This window comes from Giraffa tippelskirchi, chromosome 10 (genome assembly GCF_054371585.1).
Source record: "Giraffa tippelskirchi isolate mGirTip1 chromosome 10, T2T-mGirTip1v1.2.pri, whole genome shotgun sequence".
NCBI lineage: Eukaryota > Metazoa > Chordata > Mammalia > Artiodactyla > Giraffidae > Giraffa > Giraffa tippelskirchi.
In genome coordinates, this window is record NC_137284.1 from 79,609,565 (window position 1) to 79,622,671 (window position 13,107).

A 13,107-nucleotide genomic window follows, 5' to 3' on the forward strand; every position below is an offset into this window, starting at 1 on the left:
TTTCTTGGTCACTGCGGAGGGTGGGGGTGAGTTGAGGAGCGGGCTCCAAGCCCCTTCTGTATTTCATTTTTGAATGTTTCTTTTTACCTAAAAAGTAATTGCTTAGTGAAGCACATGAGTTGTTCGCTTTTTTCTGTATGAAGACTCAGATAAGGAAATACAAATTTGGCATTTCTAGTTGATCAAGGGTCTAGTTTTAGAAAATGCTCATTTTTTTTATCGTTAGAATTTAAACTGGAGGGCCTGCTACTTGATTCATTAAGCATTTCAGGATAACTCATGATGGCCAGTTGGGCAGATGGTATAAAAAACATTTTTTTATTCTCAGTTGTCTCTTGGCAGATTCATAACCCCAAAGGTCGGGTGACTATTTCCGTCTTTTGGTTTCACTTTCTGGCAAGTTCTGTCCCTTCTTTCCATTCCCCAATGTGCAGAAACCATCCCAAGTGTTCATCAGCTGATACAGGGTTAATCCAGGTGTGCAGGATGACACTGGTAGACCTTATCTAATGCTGTGATGCTTTTAGGCACCACTTACATCTTTCACAATAACTGGCATTCTCTACATGCTAGTTGTGTGCCAAGCACAGATGCAAGTTTTTTTATATATTACTGTGTTACAGTTTTTTTTCTTGGCCATGTTCCGAGGCATTCAGGATCTTAGTTACCCAATCAGGGATTGAACCCATGCCCTTGGCAATGGAAACACGGAGTCTTAACGGCTGGACCGCCAGGGAAGTCCCACTGTGTTACAGTTCTTATCCCCATTTTGCCAGTTAGAAAACTGGGACTTCGAAAGGTGAAGTCAGCCTGTATAGCAGTTGAGAACGGGATTTGAGCCAAAATAGAAAGCACACTCTTCACCATGACATTCTAACAGGGTGGCCATAGTTGGATGCTGACCATCAGCTCTGCTTTTAAGGAGGGCAAGATTGCCAGATAACTGAAAAGGCAGGGCGAGTGGTCTGCGGGGGACAGGTGCATCCATGAGAAAGTGGCACGTGTGCAGCTTTCTTGTTGTTTTTCAGGTACGCCTACTATTACTCTGGAATTGGTGCTGGCGTGCTTATTGCCGCTTACATCCAGGTCTCGTTCTGGTGTCTGGCCGCTGGAAGACAAGTACACAGAATCAGGAAACAGTTTTTTCATGCCATCATGCAACAGGAGATAGGCTGGTTTGACGTGCATGACGTTGGAGAACTTAACACCCGACTCATAGAGTAAGTACCTGGGTGTGTGTTGAACTCGGACGTGTGCTTCTTATTCTTTTAGAATAAGGTCATAACACCTGTCAGGAAGTAATCCCTGGAGGTAATGCCCATCCCTCAGAAGTAATTCCGAAACTAAACTCCTTCTGAGTCTTGATCGTGCTTCATGCGTCTTTTCTTCCCAGAACCCTGGCAGGGCATGAAGAGGTCCCGCATGACTGGTAGTGAATGAGGGGCTGGACTTGCCAGACCCAAGACATCCTGTGGGAGTGAGCATCAGGGCAGCAACATGATGCTTGCCTGGGGCGTTCCTGAGCAAAATCCTAGATGAAAACTGATACCCCACACTGAAACAAACACACACTCAACTAGATTCAGGAAGAAAGTTCTGGTGTTCGTAATCCTGATGTTTATTTCTAACACTGTTCTTTCAGTGACGTCTCCAAAATTAATGAAGGAATTGGCGACAAAATTGGAATGTTCTTTCAGGCAATGGCGACATTCTTCACCGGTTTTATAGTAGGATTTACAGAAGGTTGGAAGCTCACCCTTGTGATTCTGGCCATCAGTCCTGTCCTTGGCCTGTCAGCTGCTATCTGGGCAAAGGTAGGTGTGAAGCCTATGAATCCAGGCTATTAAACTGTCTCCACCCTCAAAAAACACCCCACAACTCCTCCAGTAGAAGGCTGTTTTTGTCACATGATGACCCTGACACTAATGCTGACGTTAAATCTTCTGGTAAATCGTGTTACATCTTCTGTTCACAATCGGTGGGAATAGGCAGATGTGAGCTCACTGAGTTGTCCCCACCCAGACTCTGTGCTGGTGTTGGGGGAAGGGAAAGATGGAGCTCTCCCATCTCCTTCTCTGGCTTCATGCAAAAGGCATGCTCAGTTCTCGGAGAGCTGTGTTGCCCGGTAGACAGTTCCATGTTCACAAGTAGAGCTTCAAGTTCAGTGACTAACACGTAAGTCCCATTCAGTTACCATTATTGATGTCAGTGTTTTTGTAGCTTTTATTTATTTCGTTGGCAGAACAGTTTTGTCAGCATTATAAATGGCTCTCTGTTTATACATACTTAAGTCCATTGGTGTGAAGACAGTTTTTGAAAAGAGGTATTTTCTAGCCCCTTATGCATGTACCTCTGAGGTCTGCAGATGTTCTCCGTCATGAAAGCAAAGCAATGCAAATGGCCCTCCCCACCTCCGCATGGAGGCCTTTCTCGTGAGACTGGGTGTGGTGTTCATTCTAAATTGATTTCGTGTAAGTGTAGGTGGCCGTGGAGAGATTGGCCTGGTATGTAGTTTCTTAGAGAAAAAGAGAAATTAGAGACAGCACTACACATTCACATGGCCAAAGGATGTAAAATAATGGAGGGCCAAGCACACCCAAGCCTAACACAAAACAAATCAGGCTGTATTAAGAAATTAAAAAAATTTAACCCTGTAGGATGGGTATTGTTTTGCTCTTATAAACAGTAACTGCCATTTTTTAAAGTATCTACTGTGTCAGGCAAATACATATATTTTTCTCTTTTTTTAAAAAAATTTGTTGAAATGCAGTTAGTTTACAATGTTGTGTTAATTTCTGCTGCTCAGCAAAGTAGTTCAGATGTACATATATATATATACATTATTTTTCATATTCTTTTCCATTATGGTTTATCACAGGTTATTGAATACCATTTTGTGTGCTATACAATAGGACTTTGTTACCCAGATTCTAGTTTTCTTAGGTTAAAAAATCCCAGGGAATTTCAGAGTATAAAATAACAACATATCTTAAACTCCCCCCAAATTAGTAAGTGTTAGTTATACTTTTTGCAATATTTAGCTATAATATTTTCTACATATGAAGTAGAAGTGTGTAGAATATTACAGAATATTTTCCCCCTCATTCCATCACATTATCTTCTTCCTCAAAGGCATGAAATACATGTTCCTGTAAAGTGTAGACATCATCTCATTTAACAGAGGACGAAATTGAAGAACTCATTAATTTATCGTTCAGACTAACACAATGTTTGAATGATGTTCTTGGTGGCTAAACTGCATCTCTGTTGAAATATTTGGCAAAAGCCTTTGTGTTAACTGATTTTTCTATTTACTAGCATGTTAGGCAAGTCAGGTGGCAGATTCTTCATATCAGTATTTGCTGAAAAACTGTTGTAAAATATATTGATGTTTGTTCTAGTTAAGTTAGGGGGAAAAGCAGTAAGTTAATCTTTAATAATTGTGCATTACTTCAGATACTAGTTCATAAATGGAGCCTTCAATTGTCTGGTTGTCAGTCTTATTAAAACAGAAATGAGGCCCGGTAGAGGAAGCTGCTTTGTCCCTGTGATTCTGAGGCTCTCTTCTGTAACTCAGAGGCGCCGGGGCGAGAAGGCAGAACAGGAAGAGGCTTGGCCCCAGCAAGCTTCCTACTCCAGAAAGCCTCTTTTGATCTCTGCACGCAATTCTCTAACCCCGCCCAGAGACAGTGGGTCAGCTAGGGGGCAAAGGGATGGGAAACTACCATATCTTACTCCTACATGAGGTGGTCCAACCTTAAAACCACTTTCATTCCCTTAGGTAGCAGAAGCAGGGGCCCCAGCAACTGCAGACAAACCATGCTGACGAAAACAATACCACAAACACTCTGAATGTAAAACTGCAGCTTGACCCACAACTCACAGAAGTAGGTTAAGAATTATATGCTGAATCCAAACAGGGTAACTGCTGCTAAAATAAAAGACTTTAAATAGGACCCACAATATCCTAACATAATAGACACCATGCCCAGAATATAGTTTAAAAAAGACCACTTGTCATACCAAGAACTACGAAAATCACAGCTTGAGTGAGAAAAAAAATCGCTTAACTGACAAGTGCTGAGATAATTCATACGTCAGTGTTGTCTGGCATGGATTTTTGGAACAGTCATCAGCAAAGTGCTTCACTAATCAGTTACAAATTATCCTAAAACAAAAGGAAATAGAAAATATCAGCAGTGAAAAAGAAAATTAAGAAAAAAGGACAGAGTGAAATTAAATAACTGAAAGGTACAGCAGCAGAACCTAAGTCATGATGGAGGACTTAATCTTGTTAAGTGGAGATGACAGGATAGAGTCAGTGGACCTGGAAATAGAACAGTACAAGCCACCCACCATGAAACAGAAGATGAAAAGTGCCTCAGGGACCTGAGGGACAATAATACGATATGGAACATTTGTGACCATCAGAGTCCCCAAAGAAAGGAGAGAAGTAAGGCTGAAGGATTATTGGAAGAAATAATTGCTGAGAATGTCCAAGGTTTGTGAAAGACAAACCTTCAGGTCCGAGAAGCTAAGCTAACCTCAAACAGGATAAACCCAAAGAAATCCGTGCTAAAGCACATCATAGTTAAATCAGTGAAAACTAAAGACAAAGAAAAAAGTTGAAATTGACTAAAGATGAACAGCACATTACCTACAGGGAACACCAATTTGAATGACAATATATTTCTCATCTGAAACCATAAAGACTAGAAGGAAGTGGCAAACTATTTTTCAAGTGCTTAAAGAAAAGACCTGTCAACTGAGGATACTTGGTTAAAGTATTTTTTAGGAATGATGGGGGAGGGGAGATAAAAACATTCCCAGATCATGGAAGACTATAGAGGAGCTTTCCATTAGCATACCTCCTGTTAAAGCCTGGCTAAATGAAGTTCTTCAAACAGAAAGAAAGTGATACAAGGCATATTGGAGCATCAGGAAGGGAAAAGGAACAACAGAAAAAGCAGGAACTAGGGCCTTTCTTTTCCCAGATTTCTAAATCATATTTGGTGATTGAACCCAAAATTATAAGTGGTAAAATGTTGATACCAGTAGATTCTAATGTCACCTATGAATATTGTGACATCCAGAATGACTAAGATGAAATAGACAATCTGCACAACCCTATAGTGATTAAGAACTCTATTTTCTAAGTTCTGAGCTCCTGAAAAAGAATTTTCCAGGCACAGACAACTTTTACTGGAAAAATTTACCAGACATTTAAGAGGAATTAACACCAATTTTATACATTCTTCCCTAGAAAAAGGAAGACTTTATCTGCTTTGGCCCAAAAGCAGGAACTCTTGCTCTGTGAAAACCATGTAAAGGAGATGAAAAAACAAGCTACAAGCTGGGAAAAAAGTAACATGCAAGTCACATATCTGACAAAGGATTAGTCTTTATCTAATATATAAGGAACTCTCAAAATTTGATAGTTAAAAAAAAAAAATCACCAAAACTACTATTTAATAGAAAAACCTTGGCTTATTCATGTCAATGTATGGCAAAAACTACTACAATATTGTAAAGTAATTAGCTCCCAACTAAAATAAATAAATTTATTAAAAAAAAAAAAAAGAAAAACTTGTTATCACTTTTTAAAATCCAGATACGTATTAGAATTATCTTGGAATTTTTTGAAAAATACAATTGCCCAGGTATTGCTTTTTTTCTCCAGAGTTCCAGATATGTTTCTAATAAGCAACCATGTTTCAAAACAACTGGACTGTATGATGATCTTTAATTTCATTTAGTTTGTTTCACTTTTCGATTTCTTATTCAGTGCTGGCATTTCTTTTTTTTTTTTTTTTTTGATCTACAAGGTAACTTTTTTTTTTTTAATAAATTTATTTATTTTAGTTGGGGGCCAATTACTTTACAATATTGTAATAGTTTTTGCCATACATTGACATGAATCAGCCATGGGTTCACATGTGTTCCCCCTCCTGGACCCCCTACCCACCTCCCTCCCCATCCCACAGTGCTGGCATTTCATTTAGATTATGTTTTCCAATTTCTCCATCTCTTTTTTTTTTTAATGTTCTTTTTCAAGCCTTTATCAAACATAGTAGAAAAGCTTTTGTCTACATATATATAAATAGTATGTATAACATATAGTTTAGAAAACTTATAAACTTTTGCTTAACTGAAAAAAATTTATGACATTTTGATTCCACTTGTTTGACTTAGTATAAATAGAATGCTAGATTTCTAATTAAAAAATAGATACGCCGCAAGCAACAAAGGTTTACTGCATAGCACAGGGGACTATAGTCAATATCTTGTAATAACCTGTAATGGAAAATAATCTGAACAATAATGTGTGTTTATGTATAACTGAGTCACCTTGCTGTGCACCTGAGACACTGTACGTCAACTATACTTCAATAAAAAATATATATATTAAGGAAAGAAAAACCTGAATGAACCAGTTAGAGAATGGGCAGAAGAGATAAACAAACGTCATCAGAGAGGTTGTACAGGTGGTAGGTCAGCACATGAAAGGTTGTGTAATGGCATTAGTCGTTGGTGAAAAGCAAATAAAACTGCAATGAGATACCGTTATACATCTACCAAAATGGCTAAAATAAGAGTGAAACCCCAAATGCTGCTGAGATGCAGAGAAACAGGGTCACTCATAGATTATTGGTGGGAATGTAAAATGGTACTCACCCTAAAAAAATAGTTTGCGATTTCTTATAAAACTAAACATGCAATTACCATACAATCTAGCAGTTGTATTGGACATTTATCTAAGAGAAATTATGTTCATGCATTCACTCAGTCTGTATTCAGGTGTTCATAGCAGCTGTATCAGTAATAGCCCCAAACTGAAACAACCCCAGATACTCTTGAACAGGTTACTTGTTAAGCAACTGCAGTACATCCAATGATAAAAAGGAAAGTAGTACTGATACACACACAACCTGGATGAGTCTCTAGAGATTTGTACTTGGTGAAAAAGGCCAGTCCCAAAAGGTCACATACCTTATGCTCCATTTATATAATATTTTTGAAATGACAGAATAACAGGCAGAACAGTTTAGTGGTCTTCAGGTGTTAGGGATGGTGGGTAGGGGAGGAGAAACGAGGAGTAGGAAAGGAGGTGGCTGTGGCTACAAAAAGTAGGACCGAGGGATCCTTGTGATGGAGTTGTTCTATATTGTGACTGTCGTCACATGAATCTAACAGATGACAACATTGCCTGGAACTAAACACACACACACGAGTGCATGTAAAACTGGTAAATCTGAGTAACGTTGAATTAATGTTAAGTGTTAAATTTTTGGCTGGGATCTTGTTCTGAAGAGATGTTGTAGATGTTGTTTGGGGAGCACCAGATAAAGGGTTTATGGGATCTGACTGTCTTCCTTAGAACTGCCTTTGTGTCTACAGTTATCTCAGAATAACAAGTTTAAAAAAATAAAGCATGTATAAATTATCCCAAACAAAATGAAATAAGAACCTACACTGAGAACTGGAAAAAAAGGACAAAGATGAAGGCCAAAACATCTGTCATGGTCAAAACTATTGCTTCTGAATGTGTTAGTTTGAACAATATAAAGTGGCCTGTATTAGCTTCTAACTTAAGAGGAATAACAATTTCATGTGTCTGGCACTATTACAATTAGGCTTTGTTAAAAAAAATCAGCAGCCTTTGGAAGAAGGGATGAGTTAGTGAAATTTGATATCGTTTAGGTGGGTGATTGTAATAATGGAAGTATCGCCATTCTGTTATTTTATATTAGAGGAACAGTAAAGTTGACTTTTCACATCCCTGAGAGTATTTGAAAGTGTTTTTTTTCTTTCAGCAGACATGATCTGTTAAAAAACAAAACACTTCATGAACATTCTACCATAGTCTTGCCTAAGGATATGCTTATCGTTATGGAAGGTCATAGAGAAGCCAGGTTTATTGAATCAGTTGGAATGGTACTTGATATTTCAACAATAAATTAGAATAGCATGTTTTGAAACTCCTCATTCAAAAATAGTTCTGCTAATCTTCCTGTTGTCAGCTGCTTCTGGGGTGGTTGATGGTTGAGGTTTTCAACAAGAGCAGAGAAACAGAGCTAAACTGTATTGTATGCACCTCTTGCCTTATGCAGACTTGTTTGTTCAGGGATGACAGTGATCTCCCTGGTTCAGGCCCAGCGCTGTGAGCAATTCTGGCACATGTGATAGGGTAGCCTTAGGCAGGTCATTTTGAGAGGTCAGGAATGTCTAGAGCATCAGTGGGTTGTTGTTTGGGATACCGAAGGAGAAGGTGCATACAGTACAACATCTGCAAATAGAACCTGGTTAATAAAGGTTCATTTGCCTTCACCCACCCATTCCTACATCTGTCGTAGCTCCTTTTACTTTGGCACACAGCAAAGGAAGAAATGCACTCTTAAAATCAAACAACTTTGAACTTTTTATGACTAGAAGGAGTAGACTGTTATTACTTATACAAATGAGTCCACAGATGCTATAAATTATTTATTGAAAGAGTATAATATATTTACTCAGAATTTTATTTGAATTCTTGTGTGCAATATTTAGATGGTTGACTAGTCAAGCATTTCAGGTAAAAATAGTAGTCCTTTGCCCATGCCATTTGATTCAGTTTTAATCACAGGGACTTCTGGGATTCCACACATGTCAGTGGCTGGTTTTAGAGAGAGATTCACTCCAGTGGCCGTCGATTGATGCTGTGAAGCCTTAAATCCTGGATATTTCACTTATTAGCAAATGACTTGACCTCTTTCTCCTTCCATTTCTTCATGTATTGAGGAGGAAAAATAATGCCTACTTCTTGGTACAATTGAGAAGAATTGATGAAGGAGATCCTGTGTGTATAAAGGACCTGGTACTGTTCTTCCACAGAACAGATGCTCAGGGACCAAACAGAAAAATCAAAGAGCATCCATACAAGAGACCTCCATGGTGGCCTAATGTATTGCTGAGAAACCCTAGTAAAAGGAACTCTGCTTCCCTACCATTTGAAACCTTCTTGAGGTCCTGTCACCACACAGTGCTTGGTCCCCTGTGTTCTTCCGGCCTCCTACCTTGGTATTTCTGAACCAGAGTATAATTAGCAATTGCTATGTTGAGTACACCTATTTTTTTTGATATACTGCCCTATTTTCTGTATATATTGATGTTTAGAGTATACACTTCTTTTTTTTAATTAGTTTATTTATCTATTTTTTAACTTTACAATATTGTATTAGTTTTGCCATACATTGACATGAATCCACCATGGATGTACATGTGTTCCCCTTCCAGATCCCCCTCCCACTCCCTCCCCATCCCATCCCTCTGGGTCATCCTGGTGCACCAGCCCTGAGCACACTGTATCATACATCAAACCTGGACTGGCGATTGGTTTCACATATGATAGTTTACATGCTTCAGTGCCATTCTCCCATATCATCCCACCCTCACCCTCTCCCATAGAGTCCATAATACTGTTCTATATATCTGTGTTAGAGTATACAATTCTTTTTAAGATTTAAAATCTCCCCCAAAGTCCCAGATTTATTTATTTGTATGAGAATCCATGGGGTATAGTGAGAAAGTTGAAATTTTACTTTATTATATACCATCTCACTCCAAAAAAGAAATGGCTACAATATATATACTAAGAAATAGGAGTTCATAACCAAAACGAGTAAAAGATTTATATACAGTACAGTATTCTATGTACCAGCAGCAATTGTGTACAAAAGGTAAAATTAACTTGTTAAAAAATTTAAATTATCTGCAATTGCATTTTTAAACAGATACTGTCTTCATTTACTGATAAAGAACTTTTGGCATATGCAAAAGCTGGAGCAGTAGCTGAAGAGGTCTTAGCGGCTATTAGAACTGTGATTGCATTTGGAGGACAAAAGAAAGAACTTGAAAGGTTTGAGTCTCCTTTTTTAAGTTGGTAGAGATGTTAAATTCTGTCATCTTAAATGCTCTTCAGGTTGATGGTGATGATTATAAGGGTATTCTCTGATGTGTATGTTGCCTTAAATAGCTTCTTGGGTATATTACAGCATAGTTAATATTCTGGAAAAGTTGTGATTCTAATTGTTGTAATTCTTCTTATATCTGCTAATTCAAAGTGTTTTCTAGAGTCTCCTAGGTGGGTAGTGAGATAAAATAGTTTCTTAAGGCTGAAACAATCAATATCTCTGATGATAATTTTTCTCCATCAAGTTAATTCTTGATTCCTTAAGAATGATTATTTTGTGGTAGATCGATGGGGTCGTTAAGTCAAATGATGGTTACTTCTGGGGGAAGTGAGGGGTTGGTGATAAAAGTGGGACACATGGCAGAGGCATCTTGATTCTGACATTGTTTTATTTCACGACCTCAGTTGTGCTTACAAGAGTGCTCGCTATATATTCTTTAAACTGTACATACTGTGTTTGGAGTATACTTTTCTCATATGATATATTTCATACCCATAAAGATATCCTCTGAGAGAATTTGTGATGGCTATGTACCTATCATAGTTCAGAGGAAAGCATTATCTGTGCTCTATCTCATTTTTTGCTAAGGTTTTTGCTTTTGCTTTAACGTGAGTCTGACTAAAAAATGGGAAGTCTTGCTTCATTGCCTGGCAAATAACCAGTCAAATGAAGCCCCTCTTCTCTTGGAGCTTAAATTCTGGCAGGGGGAAGGGACAGATACAAGCAACCACAGGTCAACAACATATCTAATGTACCAGTTGGGGTAAATATTGTTTGGGGAAGTTAATACTCTGTTAGAGTCATGGGGGATACTGTTTCGAGAGTTTATTCAGTAAAGTACTTTCTGAATAAATGTCTGAGTAGAGACAGAATGAAATTTTGAACTTGACGTTCATTTCCAGTTTTTCTCAATGGAGAGGTGTACCATAAAAAGAATCTGTTTACCAACATGGGGTGACAAATCTTATCTGATTCTGTCTAGTTATTGCGCCAAGGGAAAGCATCTCTCCGTAGAAATCAAAATTGCAAGCCTTACCTTCAGGTGCTGCTAGAGTCTGACGTTATAATACTCTGAGGACCAGGGAGCTGTCTCTTCCTAAAGCTGAAGGTTTCACATTAAAAATGAATTCAAGTCCAGTGGTAGCACTAGGGTATTTGGTAGAAGAAATTTAAAAATTGCTTAAAATTCATGAACTAAGCAGCTAAATTAAGAAGTTAGAAAAAGAATAACAGAGAAAAGGAAGTATAAGAAGGATAAAGGCTTAAGAGCAAAAACATTTTAATAGAAAATAAGCAAGGGTTGACAAAAAATAATAAACTAATTTTTATGAAAATATGGGTAAATAATGAAGTAGTATTTTGCAGGTTTAATCAGGAACAAAATGAAAGTGAACAAGGGAAAAAGTTGCTACAGATTTTTAAAACTTTAAGAATTATAGTTTTATACCAGTAATTAAAAATCCCTGATGAGATAGATGATGTCCCATAAATATATAGGTTAAAATTCTCACTTAAGACGAAACCTTGAGTAGAACCATAATCATTAAAGGAATTGAATCCAGTTAAAATCTCCGTGTTTTGCCTTTCATATACATACACACATAAACACGCAAAAACCGCCAGGTCCAGATAATTTTCCAGACAGATTTTACCAAAACTTCCAGAAACAGATAACCCCATCTTACAGAGATTGTTTGAGAGAATGAAAAAAACATACATATAAAGTTGTGAGTTCATTTTTTGAGGCTAGTATAACCTTGACATCATAACAAGATAGCAGGTATATGAGAAAGGAGAATTATAAGACAGTTTCATCTAAAACATAGATGCAGAAAGTCTAGATAAATTATTTGCTAAATGAATCAATGTGAAAACCATCATCAGATTAAAAAAATTTCTGAACCTGATGGCTTGATCCCATAAGTGCAAAGATGATTTAACTTAGGAAATCCGTGAATATAATTAACCATATTAGTAGATTGGAAGAAAGACATTTTGTTTTGATGGATGAGGTAAAAGTATTAATTACAGATGATTCATGACAAAAACTTTCTTAATTTAATAAAGAGAATGTATCAGATACCCACAGGAAATTTTATTAAATGGTAAAATGTTAATAGCATTCCTTTAAAATAATGAAACAAATATGTCTGCTAGCATCATTTCTATTTAGGGTTGTACTGGTAAAAGATAATAAAATTAAGGAAAAAATAAAATAATAAAAATAAAAGAAAAGTTATTAGGTTGGTAAACGAAAAGCAAAAACTGTCATTCTGTATAGAGTATATGATTGTCTACATAGCAATTCCAGTAACAGTGTAATGAAATCTGCAGACCAACAATGTACGGGAAGGCCTCTCGGTACCTGATGACAGTTCAGGGGTAAAAATGGCATTCCTGTGGACAGCAGTGAACAGTTAGAGAACATGTAGTATTCTGTCAATTCTAGGATGCACAGTTTTCTCTTGCAATTCATCATCTCTGAAAATGAGACAAATCCTACAATCAGAGCCATTTTACAGTTGCTGTGGGTCTGGATTGAGAAGCTGAGTTCTTGCAGGAAGGATTTGTGTTTGCTTCTGCCACGCACTGGGGGCACTATTAACCTGAGCCCATGTACATTTTATTCTTTGTCTAGGAGTTTTTGAACCACGCTGGTGAATTCATATTTTCCAGACCTGTATAAGCATTGCCTTTTATGGTTCCAGTTCCCAGGGGACATGTGTCCCCACCCCCCCACCCCTACCTACCCCCCCCCCCCCGCCTTCATCTGTTGTCAAGGTCGAGACAAGCAGGTTCTCCTGCTGTCACTTTCCTGGTGTACATGGTTATTATATTGAGGAAATTAGTTTTTCCTGAATATCAGGAGTAGACTCAAGACTACAACCTGATGGGCTATGGTTCTCTCCAAGCCTTTTGGGTCCCTGCTGTATATGCAGTGTTCTATTAAACTCCTTTATTAATGTTGCATAAAATAACACGATTATAATACGTTTTAGATTAATGGCATCCAAAATTTGAAGAACATGATAATTTTAGAAGATATTATTAACAATGAAGAACTATAATGATGTATAACCTGGGTGTAAGGAGGGAAAGGTATCAAGTCCAATATTCAAAACTTAGATTAATCTTATTTTAGTTCACTGAAACGTTA

General features: G+C 37.6%; 1 protein-coding gene across 3 annotated transcripts in view; it reads left to right on the forward strand.

The window, feature by feature from the left end:
- ABCB1 (ATP binding cassette subfamily B member 1) overlaps positions 1 to 13,107 on the forward strand; it is a 102,087-nt gene that overhangs the window by 38,729 nt on the left and 50,251 nt on the right. For all 3 annotated transcript variants that reach the window (XR_014067456.1, XM_081536506.1, XM_081536507.1), the window contains exons 6-8: positions 1,029 to 1,220; positions 1,643 to 1,814; positions 9,771 to 9,895. Coding sequence is in view for 2 of the 3 variants with exons in the window: in XM_081536506.1 (XP_081392632.1) it covers positions 1,029 to 1,220; positions 1,643 to 1,814; positions 9,771 to 9,895 (489 nt within the window). In the remaining variant the exon portion in view is untranslated. The remainder of the gene's footprint in view (positions 1 to 1,028; positions 1,221 to 1,642; positions 1,815 to 9,770; positions 9,896 to 13,107) is intronic.